Raw genomic sequence first — 21019 nt, forward strand, 5'->3', positions numbered from 1 at the left:
CGGAGGGGCCCCGCTAACGCCCGCAGCGCCTCCCCAGCTCCCCGGCTCCCGCTCCCCCGCCTCCTTCCCGGCGCCCAGAGATGCTCCGCCGCGGACCCGGGACCCCTTGGGCGCCTCTTCCCGCGCTGCCTCTGCCAAAGCGCAGCGCCGGTACTTTTCCAGCTCCCTCTTTCCCTCTGGAAATTGAAAGTTATTGAGGTCGCTCCGGGTTGTGGCTCCAGCAGTTTCCTTCCCCGCCCCCGAGCTCCCCCCGCCCCCCGCAGCCATGCCCCCTCCCCTTCGCTCGCCCCGTCTTTCCCTCCCTCCCTCCCATCCCTTCCCTCCCTCCCTCCCTCCCTCCCTCCTCTTCCCTCCCTCCTCCCCTCTCGGGTTCTCCTGGCAGCCCAGCCCCACTGGAGCGGCTCCTGCTCGCGAAAGGCAGCGGCAGCAGCAGCAGCAGCAGCTCGGGGTCTCTCCAGCGCCCCTTGGCCATGGCCGCGGTGCCCACGGCGCTCGCTCCCCGACGCTCCCGGGGCCTCCGCCTCTGCCTCCGCCGCCTCTGAGCCCCAGGGGCCGCCCGATCGTCCGCTTGCCAGCTCGCCCGTCCGCCCACTCGGATCCCGCCCGCGGCCGCCCCGCCGCGCACCATGCTACCTGCGGCCGCCCCGGCGAGGCCGCCCGCTGCTGCCCGAAGCCTCCTCGCCCGCCGCGCCGACAGCCACCCTCGCGGAGCCGCGGCGGCTCGGGGCTCGGACCATTTGAAAGTACAATAGTCGGTTTCCCTCTGCACCCGGGTGACCCGGGCGCTGCTCCCGTCTGCCAGCCCAGCACGCCCATCGGATCTGAGCGCAGGAGTCTGTCCGCTGCTCGGGGTTGGCTCTCGCCTTCTCTCTCTCTCTCTCCCCCTGCACGCCTCACACCTACATAACATTTCTAAAAAAAAAAAAAAAAAAAAAAAAAAATCGGCACCATTATCCACCCAAAGGACACGGAGGACAAGAAGGGAAACATTACTGGGTTACTATGCACTTGCGACTGCTCCCTTGGTTTTTTATCATTGTGAACTTTATGGAATACATCGGCAGCCAGAACGCCTCCCGGGGAAGGCGCCAGCGGAGAAGTAAGTGCTGGGTCTGGGACGCGTCGGCTCCCCGCCTCCCTCCGGGTTCACCTGTCGGGGCGCTTGGCCGGGTGCAGAGAGGGCACTCCGAGCAGCTGTCCCTCGGGCCCTGCGCCCCCCGCCTCCGAAGGGGGTCCCCCGTTAGGCTCCGGGACGGACGGCGTCTCGCACTCCCTCTCCTCCACGTCCCTCCGGGACCCGGCACCCGCGCGCGCGCGCCAGAGCCGGGCATCCCGGGCGCTAAGGTGTCTCCCGCGCCCGTTAGCTTCAGGTTGGCGGGAAAGTTGGGTCTTTTCGTGTGACTTAGCTCTGGGGATCCCCGCTTTCCTTTCGGGACTCGGATGGGGGACTTCGAGTCCCGGAGATGCATGCCCCCGGCCACCTGGGAGACGCGAGGGGCGGTGCGCTCAGCCTGGCGCCGGGTCACCACGCGCCGCCGCCTCGCGTGAAGAGGGAGACCCGCTGGGCTCCCCCGTGTCAATCCCGCAGCGATCCCGCAGCGATCCCGTGGCGATCGGCTGCTGGGAGCCCGCAGGGCCGCCGGGGGGCGAGGGGGCGGACGCGGCGCACGGGGAGCGGGAGGCTGGGGAGGCGCGCGGGGTCCGCGGGTCCGCGCGCTCCGGAGCCGCTCGCAGCGCCATCCCGGGGCCGTGGGGACCTCAGCACCGCCGTTTGGAGCCGGTGTCCAAGTCCAACCTTGCCTGTCACACGCGCACGCGTTTGCCATCTCAGACTCTTTCGAGCGGGTCCCCTTTCCAGCGGGCGGACGCATAGGGCGGATGGGGTGCCCCCTAAAGAGTCAAGCTCGCCTCCTCGCCGGCTCTCGCCCTGCCTCCTGTGGCTTGTGAACGCTTCTTTAGACAGTGTCCTAGCTGGGATGAGACGGGCACCCCGGGGCACCCTGGGTCCAGGTCGGTCTGTGTGACAGGGGTGCCCTCCTGGGAGGAGGGGACAGACCTGACAATGTAGCCTCTCCCTGCTCGTGGGTACCCCGGCGCCTCCACTCTAACTGCTGCGCCTGGGGTGGCAGCCCCTTGGAGAGCAGCAGAGGGGGTGGGGGTCTTACCCTAGCTGCTGGGGAGAGGGAGGGAGACCCCGCCCGCAGCCCTTGGGGGCGCAGAGGGATGCTTTGGCCTTGGCCGCTCAGACCTCCCGGGCGTGGGAGGCAAAGACATCGGGCGGCTCTCGGTCCCGCGTGGAGAGCCCCCTCGCTCCCGGGGACAGGCGCGGGGCCCACGCACAGGACACAGCGCAGGCTTGTGTGGGACGGGGATTTGGTCATCGCTTCCCCACTGCTGCTCGCCTCTGCCCTCGCCCCTGGACGGGAGGGTCCCCTGAAAGCTGCCTTTGTGCCGCAGGCCTCCAGCAGACAAGGTTCGATTCACCTGAAAACGGCCTTTGAGAAACGTGGCCGGGCCAGCGCTCCAGGGGCTCCGGCCCGGCCTCGCTGCCTCTGGCATCGCGTGGCAGGGGACAGGAGGACCTCAGCTAAACGTGTCAGGGCATCCGATTTATTATTCTTGGCTCCTGGATGGTTTATATTCGTCCTAACTCCTCCAGCCATCCTTTCACTCAAGCATTGCGCTCGCGCCTGCCTTCACCCCCACCCCCACCCCCGCCCTCTCCACGCTCCCTCCTCGCCTCCTCTTCTGGTGGAGTCTGGCTGGGGGTCTGAGCCACAGATCCCTGGGAAGACGGATGCCCATCCATACCGAGCACAAACACGGCCTCCTATGCGCTATCCCTCGTGCAGCCTGCGCCCACCCCACTGAGGACCCACAGGGCCAGGAACCGCACCCTCGCTGGGTGGGGACAGGGACCTGAATGTCAGGTTGTCAAGTGTCTTCCGATTGCAGTTGTTGGGAGAAAGAAGAGACGGGGAAGGAAGTTGGCCGCGCATTCGCTCCCACCTCCCTCAGCGAGGACTGCCGCTCGGGCAGCTGCCCAGGGAGGCTCCCCCAAGGCTGCGGGGAGCTGCTGGATAGCGCCCCTCTGGGAGGGGCCCTGGAGGAATCGCGGGTTCAAAAAGGCAAACTGCTTCTCCGCCGTGATCATGTCCAGGCCAAGTCAAAGGCGCCCTCTGGTTGCGTCGCGGGGCTGAGAGAGGGAGTGGGTGGAACTGGGATGAAATTCCGGTTATTCTGTGGGAGTGGGGCCCGGGGAGAGCGAGCGCCCGTTAGCAGGGGCTATCCCGCTCCCTCTCACTGCAGTCTGCTTTGGCGGCTGGGTTTGCTGGTGCAATCCTGGGAGAGGGGCGACCCCTTGCGTCCTCCGAGGAGACACGCCAGGCTCTCTTGGCAGGTGCAGTTGGGTGTTTTTGTTTTTTGTTTTGTTTTGTTTTGTTTTTTTTGTTTTGTTGTTTTTTTGGAGAATGGGGAAGGGGTGGAGAGGAAGGAGAGATCTTTATTAAATGTCCAGAAACTCAAGGCCAAACTGCATGTGCACATATTCACTTCTTTAAAAAATCTCTGAAAGAAACACACTGAGACTTCTTCTCAAGGGCTAGGGAAGGTTTTCTTTAATGAAAAATAAGGTCATAGTCAAAGGGATTTTAGAAAGCGATCTCCAGTTTTTCAAAGAGACAACTTCAGTGAATATCTGAGTGTCCCTTCCAGCCTGTAGTTGAATTGCTTCACTTTCTTAAACTTTTAACTTAAGATATGAGAGATAGAAAATGGAACTAAGAACTTACGGTCTTTTGACTATTTTAGTAGAGTGTCTTGCACGAAAAAAATATTCATTTGTAGGGTTGGATGTCAAGTTTAAGGAACCATGGTTAATCCTCAGATATAGCAAATGAAGTCCTGTCAGGGATTTGCTTCCCTAAAACAACTGCTAGACCATGTTCTCCGTGTTGTTGCAAATTAATGCTATTCTTTCCTCTTATAAAAGAAACATTTCACACAGAACTTTTATACTTTTAAAAATATATATTGAAGTATGGGTTGATAAATACACAATAACCTTCTTACCTATTTGGACTCATATCCACTTCCCAGAGATGACTAAATTGAATTTATTCACGGTAAAAATGAAATGCAATTGTTACTTAAAAATTCCCAGGTAGCAATGTCTTCAGAGGTAAGCATTAGGGTGCTAAATCCAGAACCTGAAACTCAACTTTTAATATCTCTCCAACTTAGCCTTTGCAACTTAGTACAGTTAGCGTCTGAATTCCTGGTTATCTTCTAGTAAAATGAATAGTCAAATTTGCCATGACAATAACCACAATAGCTTACTATTGCTCCACTTGAATTATTTATTTGAGCTTCTAAATAGCCACTTGATCTAAAGAGACAGGCATTCGTATTCCCATTTTATAGAGAATGGACTCAAGAAGCAGATACAAAAGTAACCTATACAAAATTATACAGTTAGTGAAACTTGTCTCCTGCTATTTATGTGATATGCTGATTCATGTGTGAGAGAACATGTCAGGCATGTTATGTAATCTCATGGTCTCTAGACTGTCATTTATCCAATGTGTTTGGAGAATATGCTCTTCTGCTTGACTGGAAATTTTTGAAATGATATTTGTATGTATTATACATTAATGACCAATGTCAAAGAATTAACTAACGGATAATAATAGTGAAGCTTGTTAAATATAACATAATATTATTTAGTTATTCAGAAGTAGTTGTAAGATCATATTATGCCAGAAGACTATTGTTAGAAACATCAGTTGCCATTGTAGTATTCTTTTTTTTTATGCCACTTATTAATTGGATTTTAATTTTTTAGATTTCAGATAAATGCAAGATTTGAAAATCCATTGTATGCGTAATAATTGCAAAGTATCCATTGCACATCTTTAAAACTTGTGAATCTTTCATAAAGGTGTTTTAAGTAATGGAGAAATAATACAAAGGGAATATTTTTAATGGTCATAAAGTAAAAACTGGTTCACTGGAATATATTGCTCATGACATTTTTTCAAATGTTGAGCTATTCTTTGATTTCCAATGCACCCTTGGTGATTACACTCTACCTTAGAAAATTACAAGTTAACAATAAGATGGGAAAATATTTTGTTTTGAATTTTGTAATATTGCTTTTAAATGAAAGTATGGTTTGGATATTGGCTACAATACATTTTCTCACCTGTCTACTCTTGTTAACAGTCTATCTTGTTGTTAAGAGGAATTTAATAGATGGAGACATGAGTAACATTTGGTGGAGAAGGTGTATTTTACAACATATCATGTGATACCTGTGTGAATCACAAATTCAAACTCTTAGTAATGACATCTGAATATATGCAAAAGACTTATTTTTGTGAATTCTAATTTAATCATCATTAGATTATCAGAATTATTTCTTAAACTATCCTTTTGTTATATTATTTTAATTATTTAATAGTTTAACAGAAGGATTTTACCAAGAATATTAAGGGTGATAATTTTTAAACATTGTCTTTTTAGTCCCAAGTTATTCTATGTAAAGTAATTGAGAATATAAGAATGAGTTGAAATGGATTTAATGTCATCATGCCTATATTACTTTAAGCATGAAATATGAACAGTATTTCAATTTGTAAGTAGGTAAATTTTGCTAACTCATTTCCATTAAATATTTCCTTGGCATTTAATATTCTACAAATTAGGTCCCCAGAAAGCTATGAATAGAAATTGTAACATGTAGTTAAAAGTTGATTTTCAAGTTATTATGGAGAGACCCTTGCCACACTACTACAAAACAAATTTATTAGTCATCTGATCACTTTAGACTATTTTTTAAAATATATTTTTATTGATTTCAGAGAGGAAGGTAAAGGGCGAGAGAGATGGAAACATCAGTGATGAGAGCAAATCATTAATCTGCTTCCTCTTGCATGACCTGGACTAGGATCAAGCCTGAAACCAGGCGTATGCCCTGACCAGGAATTGAATCTTGACCTCCTGGTTCAGAGGTTGACGCTCAACCATTGAGCAATGCTGGCTGGGCTCATTTTAGACTATTAATCTGAGCAAATATTTTTTAAATTGCTACTAAAAGTCTAAAATATAAATGGTTAAATCTTTTTTAATGTAATAATGCTCTAATTCTATGTAATGTTGATAGAATACTATGTGAAGTTGCCAGACCCCATTTAGAGTTAAAATCATTTATCCTTCTGCAGTTATTAGAATGAACTATCAAAAATAAAACTATACTACTTATAATTATTTACTCAGTCATCTTTTCCCTCTTTATCTCTATTCAAATGCTTAATTTTGGACATTGTGCTAACCTTTCTTCCCACTTCCCTACTATTTACCCCCACCCCAAAATCCTTTTCCAAGTAGTGAATTCTTGAAATGCCATCAGAGAGGGTATTATGTTTCATGAAATGTAAGAATCAACTTGGGTTACCGTTAGAAAAACATCATTCAGTTTGAGAGCATGGTAAGGATCATGCAAGACAGTGTGTTGAAATTATATGTTTTACTTGGTTAGGACTATTTCTTCTCTAACAGTGCCTTGTACCCTGACATTCTTTTGAGAATGACCATTTAAAAAAGTGTCAAATCATAAATTACATAGTTTTATTTTTTTTGCCTTGCTTTTGATTTTAAGAAATAATGTAAAATTGTAAAATTTTTTCTTAAGGTTGAAAATTATCAGCTTATCTTAAAATTTACCGTCTTATGAACAGCCTAGTAAATTTGAAACACTTTGCAATTCTACCTTAACAAAATTATATAGAATCTATAACAATAAAAGCATAATATGCTACTTAGGCTGGACAGCTGAACAACCTTCCAGACGTCATTCTGGATGTCCTTCCAGACAAAGCTGCGTGGGGAACAGGGGGGAGGGGCTGAGGCAGAGGTAGTTAGGGGTGATCAGGCAGGCAGGTGAGCAGTTAAGGGTGATCAGGCAAGCAGGTGAGTGGTCAAGGGCAATCAGGCAGGCAGGCGAGTGGTTAGAAGCAATAAGGCAGGCAGGTAGAGGAGTTAAGGGAGATCAGGCAGGCAGATGGAAAGGTTAGGGGAGAACAGGCGGGCAAGTGATTAGGGGCGATCAGACAGGCAGGCAGAGAGCTTAGGTGCAATTAGGCAGGCAGGCAAGTGGTTAGGACCAATCAGGCAGGCAGGCAGAATGGTTAGGAGTGATCAGGCAGGCAGGCAAGTGGTTAGGGGTGATAAGGCAGGAAGGCAAAGTGGTTAGGGGCAATGAAGCAGTGGTTAGGAGCCAGTGGTCCCAGATTGTGAGGGTGGAGGCTAGGCTGAGGGACCCCTCCCTTAACCCTCCCCTGTGCAAATTTCATGCACCAGGCCTTTAGTATAAAATATATATCTGTAAAAGATACTTCCCATTTTTTCTATTTATTTAATTCTACCCATCAAACCTTCCCATTAAGGAATACTGCTAGCATTCTGATTAAAGTACTCATCCGGCAATACTGGGGGGGAAATGGATGTTCCCCTCTCAGGAATTGTGGCAGGACCGAAAATGCTTACTGTCGCAGTTCCATTGAGTGCTAAGTAATCTCATTTTATGCTCCAAATGTGTTTAAACAACATGAAACTTTTAAACAAATTACCTGAATTCTTTTTTACATGTGAAACATTTGAATCATTTCAAAACTTTATTTTAAAAAATATAGTTAAGGTGCCTCTTCTCTGATGAGAGCATTTCTGCCTTATTTGTAATCTTGACAAAGAACCAAGTTACCATCTGCTGTCACTAACATTCTTCTGGAATTTTCTCAAAGAAAACTGGTACTAAAGGCTATGATCATCCAATTAAATATATCTTTTAGAGCTTTTAACTGCCTTTATACCTCATGCAAGAATCTAATCAAGTATTCAAAGCTCTACCTTATTAAGGTTCCATCTGACCTTTAAGAATTTGATCAATAGCAAGCATCACAAGTTCAAGATAGAGACTAAGACCTAAGAACCATTGAGGAGAGTCCCCAGTGTATGTTAGGAAAACTAGACTGAGAAGTAGAAGACCAGATTCTAGATCCAGCACAGCTCCTAACATCTGGATGACCTAGTCAAGGTTCCTCGTCTGTGAAATGAGATGGCTGGTTAAAATTTTATATCTGGCCCGGCTGGCGTGGTTCAGTGGTTGAGCATTGACTTATGAACCAGAAGGTCAGGAGGTCAAGTTTAATTCCAAATCAGGGCACATGCCTCAATTGCAGGCTAGATCCCCAGTGTGGGGCATGCAGGAGGCAGCCAATCAGTGACTCTTTCTCACCATTGATGTTTCTGTCTCTCTCTCCCTCTCCCTTCCTCTCTGAAATCAATACAAATTATATTTTTTTAAATGTAGATCTAAGTGATTCCTATAGTCTCTTCAACTTTTCGTCTTTGGGTATGAGAAGCATAAGTCAAGACTAAGGAGTTAAACAGTCCTTCTAAACTTAGCTGTCTTATTCAACTAAGTTTAGTAGATAAAGATTAAGAATGAAAGCAAATAAAAATATTCATTTATTATAAGTATATTAATCTTATAAACATTAGTTAATAAGTAATTGATTAAAGTACATAATTAATTATGATATTTCCCATCCTTCACAATTTCTAGTGCCTGAAGACATTAGCCATAGCACCAAGAAGGAGGTGTGCTTCTTCTTCAGCAGGTCCATCTTGTCCTTTGGCTCACAGTTATAGGGATCTGGTTTGGAACATAACTGAAGAGAAGCTTTAGAAGTTTCCTATCATGGCAGACTTTAAGAAGTGGCCTGTGCTGGGATAAAAGTGGCAATTAAATGGCCCAGGTTTAGGGTAGTAAGGCACTGTGCTATGACAGTTACTGATTGAGCAAGACAGCATATACAGCACATAATTTATATTATGACCAAATCCATAGGACTTGGAAACAAATTGGGTATTAAGGGAAAAGAGGAAGTGGACCATATTTGGCACTAAACTTTGGAGTACAAAGATTCGGTTCTGTGTGAATGGACAAACCATCGAGGGGAAGGTAGGAAAAGCATATTTTGCAAGAAACCTATTTTTCTTTTGACTTACCTTCCTTGAGGGCCAGTTGAAATTTAGTAACTCCAAATTAAAGTTTCAGAGAGTGTCAGGGGCTGAAGATAAATATTTTGGAGTCGCTCACATCAAGGATATAATTGAATGCTTGAGACAAAATCAAATGATGCCTCGTTTATGAAAAGCGTTTGCAATGCTGACATTGAGACTCAGCTTTATTGGTAGCTTCAAAATACGATTTGTTAGATTAGTATGTTTGTTTTTTAAAGAGTCCAATATATTATTCTCACCTATGGTTTCTCGCTTTCACCTATGTCTCTGTATTATATGAGAATGGTCCCCGATATCATGAGCTGCAATTTGAAACTTGCCAAATCTTTGGACTGAAGATCATACATGGCAGTCTCATCGAATGTGAGATCATATGGCTTTGATACAGATCACAGGAAACATGAAAAATTTTATGGTAAAGAAAGATGTGTGTTTTTTTTTAAAGATGTAAACATGGCTTTTAAAGAATATTCCATTTAGATCTAGCATCTACTCAAAACCAGTGGAATTCTATGTTCAAGTACATTTCTCTACAAAGTGCGCTCTCTTAAAATAAGAGAATCTCAGGATGGGATGAAACTGGAAAGAATCCAGTCCATACACACAGCGTGTGGATTACCACTGCAACATCCCCACCGAGTCATTGTCCAGCCCTAATAACCACTCCACGCCACACCCTCTCTTTCTTCCCCTATTCACTTTGAACCTTCTGTATCAGAAGCAAGTTACTTTTCCTAGTGTGCCTATTCTCATAGTTCTCTTCTCAGACCTTGGTGTGAGCATGGGATTGGATTCAGTTACCTTAAAACCTATTTCTCAGATGAATACACCATAATGCAATGCACCATATTCACTCCCAAAAATTGTCCTCAGAAAACTAGCTGGTAAGCATATTTATAATTATACCCCGATACAAAGCACATTCCTGAGAGTAAGTGGTAAAGCAGCCCCCATTTTATAACCACATAATACAAACCACCACCACACAATATAAAATAACAGAATTTGTGAGCTGCTTGTTTTAGAACACTGTTTTCTTAACATATGCTTGATAAGCTGGTAAGAAAAAGAACAGCTAGTTTCATATTATTATGTGTCTCCACTCATGCAAAAGGACCTCACAGATATGAGCCCAGTCATCTCCACAAAGGCTTTCATGTAAGGAGAGGCAGTATCAGTCACATTTTCTGAGAAGAAAAAAGCAAAATGTTGTGCCAAAGTGTGTGTAAATGCTTCCTAGTTCTCAGAGCTACTGTTACAGAGGCCCGGAACAAGAAATTTATGGGGATGGGGGTGGGAGGGAATCACCTCAGCCCAGCTTGCATCCTCTCCAATCTGGGATTGGGCCTAAACCTGCAGTTAGACATCCCTCTCACAATCCTGGACCGCTAGGTCTTAATCGCTCACCTGCCTGCCTGCCCGCCCCTAACTGGCCTCCACTGCTGGCCTGATCACTCCTAACTGCTCCCCCCCTACCAGTCTGGTCACCCCTCACTAACCCCTCTGCTGGCCTGGTTGCACCAGGCAGCCTGCTTGTTCAGCTGTTTGGTCATCCCTCACTAACTCCCCTACCCCGGCTGGACTACTTGTAGGCAGCCATCTTGGGAAGGTGTGATGGTCAATTTGCACATGACCTCTTTACTATATAGGATACATTTATCTGCATATAATACATTTATATTTACTTTTTGAAGTGAGTGCTGTGATAATAGCTATTAATTAAATAGCTACTGTGTTCTAACTATCTGTGAGTGCCAGACCCATAACTTTACGTTTTTTGCAAATATTATCTCATTTAGTCCTCACACTCACCCTGTAAGGAAGGTGCCAGTAGTCCCATGTTAGTTGCTCCAGATCAGTCAATGAAGATGCAGTGGACCTGGGATTCCAGCCCAGTTGACTCTAAAGCCTATGTTCTCCCCAGATTTCTTCTCATCACCTCAACTCTTGGGATTGGTAGGGAAGCATTTTCTCAAACCTCACCTTTTTCTTTCCCTTACTCGCCCTTTGCTCATTATTTCTTCCTCCTCATTTAACAAGCCACACATTTTTTCAAACATTTACTATAAAGTTTGCTTCTGGTATTCTGGTATTCTCTCCCATAGCTCTTTCTTTTCTTTATCCTTTCCTCTCTTTCTTGAAACCTACACTATTAATGATTTTAAACTTAAAAAGTTGCTGATTTTTTTTTTCCCATTAGGACAATAGGCTAGCACAATTTATATGAAATGCTCTAAGATTATTCTTCCCATCTATGGTGTGGATGTCCAAGATAAGATTAACTTAGGCATGAGGATGTGGGTACAGCCTATAATTTTGCAGTTAAATATCAAAATCTGTCTATGTAATTTACAACCACAATAGATATTTCACTGGCTAGTTTTTGTTATCCAGAAAAGTTATCTTTATGGTGCTTCATAAAATCTGTTATTTATATTACGTTTACCATGAGCATTAACAGTAACCTCCACTCTGAATTTTTGTTTTATAGGCCTTTGTACAGTAATTTTCAATCCTGATTTCAAATGAAAATCACCTGGGGATCTTTAAAAAAAAAAAAAAAAAAAAAAAAAAAGCAAATCAATGCCAGACTATACCCTCAACCAAATGGAGCAAGCTCTGGGGCTGGGGCCTGGACATATATATTTTCAAAAATAGTCCTGTTGGATCCTTAATTTGAGAATAGCTATCACTGCTGAGCAACTGTTGAAAACAGTGCCCGTTCATGAGGGTTCGGTAGATGAAAAAGCCTGTGTGTAGAGTGATAAGAAATGAGATATATGCCATTTGATCAGGTAATAGTTAAAAATATAAAGCAGTTAGATAGTCCCATGTTGTTTACCAATAGAGTAATGTTAAATTTGTGACACCGACTAGTGCAGACAAGACCAGCTGATAGAGAATTGTCTTAGCCAAAGAGTCTAAGAAAAGAGAGAGGTAAGGCACACCAAAGGGCACGATAGTGAGTTGAACATATATGGACTCATTGAGTAAGAATCAGCTGCTGGGGGAGGTGCAATCAGGGCTGCGTGTGCTTGCTGCTGAACTCTATGTACCATGGGTGAGTGAGGCAGTAAGTAGGATAAAAGATGGGGCATCAGCCATACCAAAAAGTGTTCTCAAAGCTACTTAATAAGCAAATGTTTTTATGTCTTACCTGCTGGCTGGAATTGTACCCTAGAGTCCTCTTTGTTTTTAGGAAAATGTAATGGTTAGGAAAATGCCTAATCTAGAATAATGAAAGCATAATATGCTAATTAATCCAAATGGCCGAACAGCAGAGCAACTGTCCAGATGACCTTCCCGATGAAGCCGGGGCTGCAAGGGCCTAGTCCCTTGCACAAATTTTGTGCATTGGGCCTCTAGTAATAAATAAACATCCCATTTTTTTTTTTAATAGTTTCTACAATCCCTGACCAACTTTAGATTGAGTACTGGTGATTGTAAAACTACTATAAATAACATAGTTTTAACTCTATCTTAATGGGTTAAGTTTTGTAGTAGGTTGTTTATTCACGAACTTACTGACTTTTTTTTTCTCTCCTAATGTGCTCTTCATTGGGTGGTTATCTTCATTAAATCTTGTTTATTATTTTTTCCTAGTCCAGGAAGGATTTTCAAACCTTGTCACAAACCAGAGAAAGCTCCATGGATAGTGAGGTGGAAGTCTAGGCTTCCTGTCAAACTTAATTTTGCTAGTTAAGGGGGCTTGTTGGGAGAATTTGGGTTCTAGTGAGTCACTAGGCCAAATCCCAATAACCACACTTGCCAAAAGTAATTAGATTGAAGAAAGCCAGGCTCCTTGGGAGGAGGGTCATCACAGCACACTTGAGCCATTGCTACATGGTCAGACCTAGTTACTTGTCCCTGGGGATTGGGAACAATCATGAGTTATAAAGAGCAGAAAATCCACCAGAAAACAATGCTTTCCACCAATTTTTTCCCCCCTCTCAATAAGTTATTCACCCTAAGCATGCAAAAGATGGAAATACGCCACTGGTATCTGTACACAGTTCATGTCACCATCACCATATAAACCACCTTGTTTGTCTGCATGAATACAAACATACACGTACAGAAGTCCTGCTGTCCTCATTCCAAGTTCTCCCCCTCCCTTCCTGAGTAGATAAAAAGAACTTAAGGAATTTAGTTGTCTTTGTAAAAGAGGTGTCTGATTAGGATGGAAAGGGAAGGGAAGGGGAGGGACTCTTATAAACATCCTAAGGTCAATGTACGTATAGTACTACCATATTAACCCTTGGAAATAAGAAAATAGTAGTATAATACACCAGGACTGGAGTTCTAAAGCCTCTAGAGCTAGGAAAAGACCAACAACAAACTTAGGATTTCTTGAACTGAAAAGAATACCATGCTGAAACATGGTAGCATAAGTATCTAAGTAGGAATGATCAATAACTAAGCAATGCTCTAATTTTAAACCATTTTACAGGCAAATATTAAGTTAGCATAAATACATTTAATAACCTAAGTCCATGGTCGGCAAACTGCGGCTCTCAAGCCACATGTGGCTCTTTGACCCCTTGAGTGTGACTATTCCACAAAATACCGCAGCCTGGGCGAGTCTATTTTGAAGAAGTGGCGTTAGAAGAAGTTTAAGTTTAAAAAATTCGACTCTCAAAAGAAATTTCAATCGTTGTACTTTTGATATTTGGCTTTGTTGACTAATGAGTTTGCCGACCACTGACCTAAGTGAAAGATTGCCATTTCTTCAGATACCCAAAATAGAGACTGTCACCTCATGTGATGGCTTTTTAATGGAGCAAAGACACAGATCTCCCACTGATCATATTGTTAATGTGGTAAGTTTCACATTCCTTCATGACTCAGGATGACTTCAGCATATTTCAGTACTCCTATGACCTTAGCCCAGCGATTTTTCAACCAGTGTGCTGCAAGAGGCATACTGGTGTGCCACAAGAATTTTTAAAACCTGCAATACCTGACTGTTTATTTAGTCAGGGGCATTGACCTCTTTTCCCTTACATTGTCAAATTTAAAAAATTACAGCAGCCAACACAACAATAGCCATCTGATGTAAGTGAATAAAAATAACGCCTACTTTTTTATTTATTACACTGACAAATATATATATTTGGTGTGCTACAGAATTTCAATAATTAGTTTCTGTATGCCATGAGGTGAAAAGGTTGAAAACCACTGCCTTAGACTATTGTCTTAGCTCTTTCTAAGCATGTGGATAGGTGATACTGCTTATTTTAAATCCACTGCCAAGCAGGCAGAGATTCACTTTCTGGCCAGCTTTCTCCAGCAACACAATCTCCAGGTAATACTGGCAAATAAACCCTGACCTTGTGTGCACCAAAAAATTATAATGGCCTGCTATCAATATATTACCAATCTAATGGAAATGTTTGATTTTCTTTGGTCTTGAATTTGACCATGAGATAATCTAAGAATAGAAGAATCCTAATTTTTGGAAATGTAGCAGAAGATGTTACCTGTGTTCACTTATTTCACTACCTTTTGGTGGCATGTAGCTTCTGCCTTGAAATACAAAAAATATAAGCAAATGCTGCTTGGCCACAACTAAAAGAGCACATAAGTGAGCAGCTGAATATTTGTTTCTTACAGAATTCAGTCTTGCTTTCCATGTTATGACCAGTTTGTTGATCTAAGTCTAAAAGGACCTCACTACTTTTTGGTAACAATAATTAAGCCCAAAGGTGGTATCATCTGCTCCTCTGTCCTCAATTCACCCACTCATTTCATGCCATCTTCAGAACGGTAGCTCAGCCCCCTCCACAAAGACTAACATAATTTAAAGAGATAGTCTCTCTTTCTTATAGCACATTTCCAAGACATCCATCCAACATCCCAGTTTGTCCAGAGCTTGAAGTAGATTCAACCTTTTTAAAATGTATTTTTAAAATATATTTTATTGATTTTTTATTTATTGATTTTTTTTTTTTTACGGAGAGGAAGGGAGAGAAATAGAGAATTAGAAACAACACCAATGAGCTGCCTCCTACACACACACCCCCACTGAGGATGTGCCCACAACAAAAGTACACAACAAAACTTGACCAGGATCAAACCAGGAATTCTTTAGTCCACAGGCTGATGCTGTATCTACTGAGCCAACTGGTTAGGGCATAGATCCAACCATTTAAAAAAAAATGTTTTTACGATTTTTTTTTGAGAGAGAGAAGGGAGAGGGCTAGAGAGATAGAAACATCAATAGAAGCATCGTTAATCAGCTACCTCCTGAACACCCCTCACAGGGGATAGAGCCCACAACCTTGGTACTTGCCCTGACCTGGAGTCGAACCGTTGGCCTCTTGGTTCCTGGGTCAATGCTCAGCCATTGAGATCCAGCGGCTTGGCTAGATCCAACCTTTTAATGCGGATCAGTGGATTCCCTTGGAAGCCGGGCAGGCTTGCCGCAGGGCCATGTGGATGCTTCCTGGACCCGAGCACAGTCAATAGCATGTGTCGTCCATTCAGCTCTGAGCCCAGGACCCTGATTCATGTGTGTTTTCACATGAATTTGCATGCCCATACCTCCATATTTAATGTCTGAGAGAACAAAGGGGGGTTTCAGGCGCTCCAAACCATTTTAGGTCGCTGCTATCATTTTCAGCACCCACACGGGCATCTCACATTGCAGGAATTCATTGTAAACGATTTGCCCCTGAATTTAATATATTGCCCACACTCTACATGGAGAGTTTACAATCCCAGGAAACTTTATGTAATGCTTTTTAACCAAACGACTTAAATCACTGGCTGTGGGGCAGAAGTGCTATCATTCATCAAATAACACATTTCAAATGAAAATTGCCAAGATTTTCCAGTGCAGGATATTTTCTCCACCCTTCCTAGCCCAAACTCACTTCCTCATCTGCTCCCCAAATTCTAAACCGCTAAGCAGACGAATTGAACAGTGGTAATTTTAGAATCTTCCGAAGAAAAAACAAACACACAGATAGCCCAGTTAACTTCTAAAACACTGTTGCCTTTATCTCGGCAGATTTCAGCCCTCTCCTTTCCCACTCCTGCAGGCTGGACTCTTCCCCTCTCCCTCCTCCCCCCGCAGCTCAGGCAAGGAACAAGTTATTTCTGTACCCTGAGCACCTTGAGGACCATGGCACAGAATGTGTTTGATGCTCATTCACACTTCAACAGGCTTCTTTCCTCAGAGACAATTTATTTGCTAGGTCTCTGAAGCCTAAATGATCCCTTTAAACATGAGGAAATTGGAGAGTCATTTTTATAAGAGCAATAAATGAACGTGGCTGTTCAGATACTTTCCTTGAACTGGTCCTCACACTGAAGGACCTTTTTGTCCATGAAAATCCTTGATATCCCAGCAAGCTGCTCCCTAAAATTCTGTTGCTGCTTAATATGATATGACCAGGAACCAGGCATCCCCTTCTCCTTCCCTCCATGTACACACAGCCCCCTGCTCCTGGGAGTATGCCAGCAATTTTGCAGAATTCATTCTGACAACTGTTCTGGTATAAATATTTAGAGAAATCCTTCCATTAGAGATTAAACAATGTGTAAGTAATGGTTCATAAATGATAGATCTTACTAATGTTTGCAACAGCAGGCCTTATGCTCTCGGATACACAGATTCCCATGCTGGACACTGAAGAGAAGACTAAGGGAAAAAGAACCAAGACAAGAATTACATTGAACTTCATGTAATTTGAACTGTGAGATAGTATTTTAAGTTACCACCACAGAGGTGATATGTTTTAATGTGCACAGAATGTAGGGTGGATGAGTTTCTTTAAATTGCAAATAGCAAAAGTTTGCTTCTGGCAGTGTAGTGATTTAAAAAACGGGAAGAAGAGTCTGGCCAGTGTTGCTCAGTGGTTGAGTGTCAACCTATGAACCAGGAGGTCACATTAGATTCATGGTCAGGACACATGCCTGGGTTGCAGGCCCCAGAAGGGGGCATGCAGGAGGCAGCTGATCAATGATGCACTCATCATTGATGTTTCTATATCTCTCTCCCTCTCTTTTCCTCTTGGAAATCAACAAAAAGCAAACAAAACAAAACAAAGACAAGAAGCAATTATAGATCTTTTTATTACCAGGCCATTTCAAATGCAATTCTGAGCTATTTCTCCACAGTCCCACCAAATGAGGTAATACATCTGAGATCCTATGTGATGTAAGGTCTGGTTTTTATCTCCTTATTCAAGAACCATTAAAAGACATGGCTGCCGAAACCGGTTTGGCTCAGTGGTAGAGCGTCAGTCTGCGGACTGAAAGGTCCCAGGTTCGATTCCGGTCAAGAGCATGTACATTGGTTGTGGGCACATCCCCGGTAGGGGGTGTGCAAGAGGCAGCTGGTCGATGTTTCTCTCTCATCGACGTTTCTAGCTCTCCATCTCTCTCCCTTCCTCTCTGTACAAAATCAATAAAATATATATATATTTTTAAAAAAAGACATTATGGCTGGGCTCTAATGCTAATACCAAATGTCATTTGTTAAAAAAATGGGTGCTTCCCCAGTGGCAAGGACTAGAAGCCCACCATGTTCCACGTGTGTGTTTTTCAGCATGCATGGCATTTTTATGCTGCTTATTATATATGAGGGGATCATACAGCTAATTAATGATTATTGTGTTACTTGACTAGGACAGGTGTGCATCCTTTAATCATCATTGTAACACTAAAGAGGTTAAAGTACCTATAATGGGATTTTACTTTTGCTTCAAATATACAATGACAATTATTCATTGCCGAGTCTCCAGTTGAACCCTGCCTGAATCATGGATTTGTTCATGATTCAGCAAAGAAAATAAAAAGAGGTTTAAGGGGAATGAAAGGGAAACTTTATAAATGTTGTCGCAGGAGAATAACACCTTTCTAATTGCCTTTTTAGAATGTAGATCTTCTGGAGTTTGGACTCTAAAGAAATCTCCCTGTAGGGGGCAGGTGGATTCATTTCTAAGTAATACTCTGCTATATAATTTAGACAAGTCATTTAGTCTGGGGTTCAGTTGCAGCCACTATAAAATGGAACTAAAATCTTTTATTTACTTGAAAGAAGAAGACTGATCTTGAAGCCACCCAACAGTAATATCAAAGAGCTTTTCCTTTTCTTTCTTGTAGCATGTTCTAACCTTAGGTAATGGTCAACAGTTCAAGAAGTTGGAGTTAGGACTTGAATTAAAAAGCATAAATTTCTCTTTGTTGTTCCATGGAAGTCTTCAGGAAGCTTACAAGTGAATAGTAAGTTCCACTGAGGGGGAAAGTCTTAGGAAAATTTGAAACTACATGCAGCCCTAATTAAAAGAGCACAAATGCATTCATTCAACTGCTATTTATTGAATATGTAGTATGTGCTGGGATTACAAAATTGAGCAAAACACTCATGAAATCTATCCTTGTAAGGTGTCACAGTGGTTCAGGAAAGAAAATATGGAGCCAGAATTAAATGTTTGGCTCAAGAAAAAGTATACTCTTTAGATACTCTTTGTAAGCTGCATAAAATTTTTTCAAGACTTGTTTAAATAGAATTCAAAAATTAATTGTTTTACAAATGAGCCTAATGCACACCCAGATTATTCTCTGGAAAACAAAGATGCCAGACAGCCTGGGGATGAAGCAGGAAGGTGGAAGGAAGATCAACTGGAAACACTGGAATTTATTGGACCTCCCAGTATTTTCTTGCCTGGAAATTTATGACCAGTGAACCGGAGTCATCAGTTAGCGTGACGTTTGTGACAATCATAGGAAGTACGCTATGCACACTGTAAACGTAGTTGGCATTGTTAGGTAAAGCTTGTAATGGAGTGGCATAGTTTGGCTGAGCTCATTTCCATTTTTAGCACATTGACTAATTTCTATAGCTGAACTTTTACGCTAGTTCATTAAGTGGAATTACTTTCCCCAAACAAACATTAAAATGTTTTATGTTTAAAAATAGGGCATTTTTGTCCATCCTGCCCAAGCATTTTTCAAATCTTTTTTTTTTCTTCTTTTTTTCCCATCACCATTTGTCCCCCCTAAATCCTCTTCCACCTCCACCCGACCCCCACAATCACCACACTGTTGTCTGTGTCCATGAGTTCTTTCTTTTATGCTAACCCCTTGACCACTACATGGACCATGCACTCCCATCTGCTTAAAGCACCTGTTTGGCAAACACATATCAACAAGTTATTTTAATTTCTTATGGAAGTCTGTTGATGGCCTTTCCTAACATCAATTCATAACTTTCAAGATATCAGTTGCCAGACTTCAGAGTTTTGAAAATAACACAATCGTTCTATACATTGCTGCTAACTTCTGAAGGGTTTTGAGTAAAAAAAGGTAAGCATCAGGTATTTTTATGTGCCAACTCAGGTAACCCTTACAACAATCTCATGATACATGGATCACTATTTTATAAATGAAGAAACTGAGGCTCAGAACACCCAAGGAACAGATCAAAATGAGGTAGCCAGACATGGTGCAACTAAGTGTGTATCCAGATCTTCTGCCCTAAAGCACAGCTTTCCCCATTCCACTCTGCTTGTCAATAAGGCTCCTAAAGGAGAATGCCGGAGGAGGGTTAAACATGGAGAGGTCTCTGTCTGCAGTTCAGAGGGAACTGCTAGTGAGGGTGAGAGAGTAAGCCAGGCCCATTGACAGAAGTGGTTACTTGGGAAGGGCAATGAGAAGCCTTTAAACTGTTTTTAAAGGAGCCTGATTAGGTCATAACTATTGTTTTTTAAAGGTCACTCTAGATGGTAGCAGCAGTCCTGGTAGGAAATGGAAAGTTAGCGCCATTAATTAAGGAGGGAGAGTCCATAGGAAAGGGTGGCTGGAGATGGGGATGAGGAGGCTCCTACATTTCTGGCTTTCATAACTGGGTGGTGCCACATAGTGAGAAGAAAATATTAGGGAAAGAACCTGTGTGGATTAGCTGTACAATGTGTTTTCATAGTAAGATGTTGGGCATAACGCATACAACATGATCCCTTCATGTTACCTTAGATTAGAGGATAAAAGAGAGGCCAGAGAAGTTACTTGATGGAAGTCACCACTTTGCAGTGGAGCGAAGAGTAGAAACAACTCCTGTGGCCATTGTGCAGCACTGGGCACCACAGAACAGATGGATGGTTCAGGCCCGGCATTCCAGAGAAGCGACCTGTGGATCTTCTGGCAGTCTAACCTCTTATTTAATCAATGCTCATTTCAAAGAGAATTATCTGTCCACTGGCAAAGATTTATTTCACAGACTTTTTATTTCCTTACTCCATGAGATCTAACTCTTAAAAACTTACTATAACCTATTTTCCAAGAGAATGTGACTCATGTTAGAGCACAATAAAAAAAATAATAATAATAAAAATAAACAGTTACACATACTCTCACCAAATACAAATGATTAGGTTCAAATCTGGCCCTGAGTTGATGAGGTATCATTATGCTCATTATTAAAATAAAATATCATTACGATTTTATACATTTTATTTTTCAATACCCTTGTGAAATGTGTAGAACAAGTTTTACCCTTTTCGTTTTATAGATAGAGCTCAAAGGCGTTTAGTGACAAGTATAGTATCACAAAACTAGTAAGTGGCAGGAGTCAGCCTCAAGTTTCTTATAGGGGAATATTGTTTTTTTTTGTTTGTTTTATTTTGTTTTCTTTCTTTCTTTCTTTTCTTTTTTTTTTTTTTTTTTTTTTTTTTTTTTTTTTTTTTCTGCAAAAAGCTTTATTGTTTCATTTGGTCCAATGCATGGGAGAGGGCTTCAGGGTGGCTAAAAGAATGGCTAGTAGTTTCGGGAAGAGGTTCAAGTAAAAGCCAGACACAAGCGGATGCAGAGGGCCCCTCAAAGGCCTCTGGGCTCCACAGGCTCCTAGTCCTTTCGAAGAAATCCTCTCCTGGCCCAGCCTGGGGGCCGCAGACTGTGGAGGTGAGTCAGGTGTCACCCATCTTCTTGATGA

At 43.0% G+C, this 21019-nt stretch overlaps 1 protein-coding gene across 1 annotated transcript in view; it reads left to right on the top strand.

Annotated features, from left to right (window-relative positions):
• Positions 1 to 862: 862 nt before the first annotated feature.
• The window catches only part of RSPO3 (R-spondin 3), an 84027-nt gene continuing 63870 nt past the window's right edge, over positions 863 to 21019 (top strand). The window contains exon 1 of the mRNA XM_036413636.2: positions 863 to 1099. Coding sequence (XP_036269529.1) covers positions 1003 to 1099 — 97 coding nt within the window. The 5' untranslated portion in view covers positions 863 to 1002. The remainder of the gene's footprint in view (positions 1100 to 21019) is intronic.

Source organism: Pipistrellus kuhlii, unplaced genomic scaffold (genome assembly GCF_014108245.1).
Source record: "Pipistrellus kuhlii isolate mPipKuh1 unplaced genomic scaffold, mPipKuh1.p scaffold_m20_p_5, whole genome shotgun sequence".
NCBI lineage: Eukaryota > Metazoa > Chordata > Mammalia > Chiroptera > Vespertilionidae > Pipistrellus > Pipistrellus kuhlii.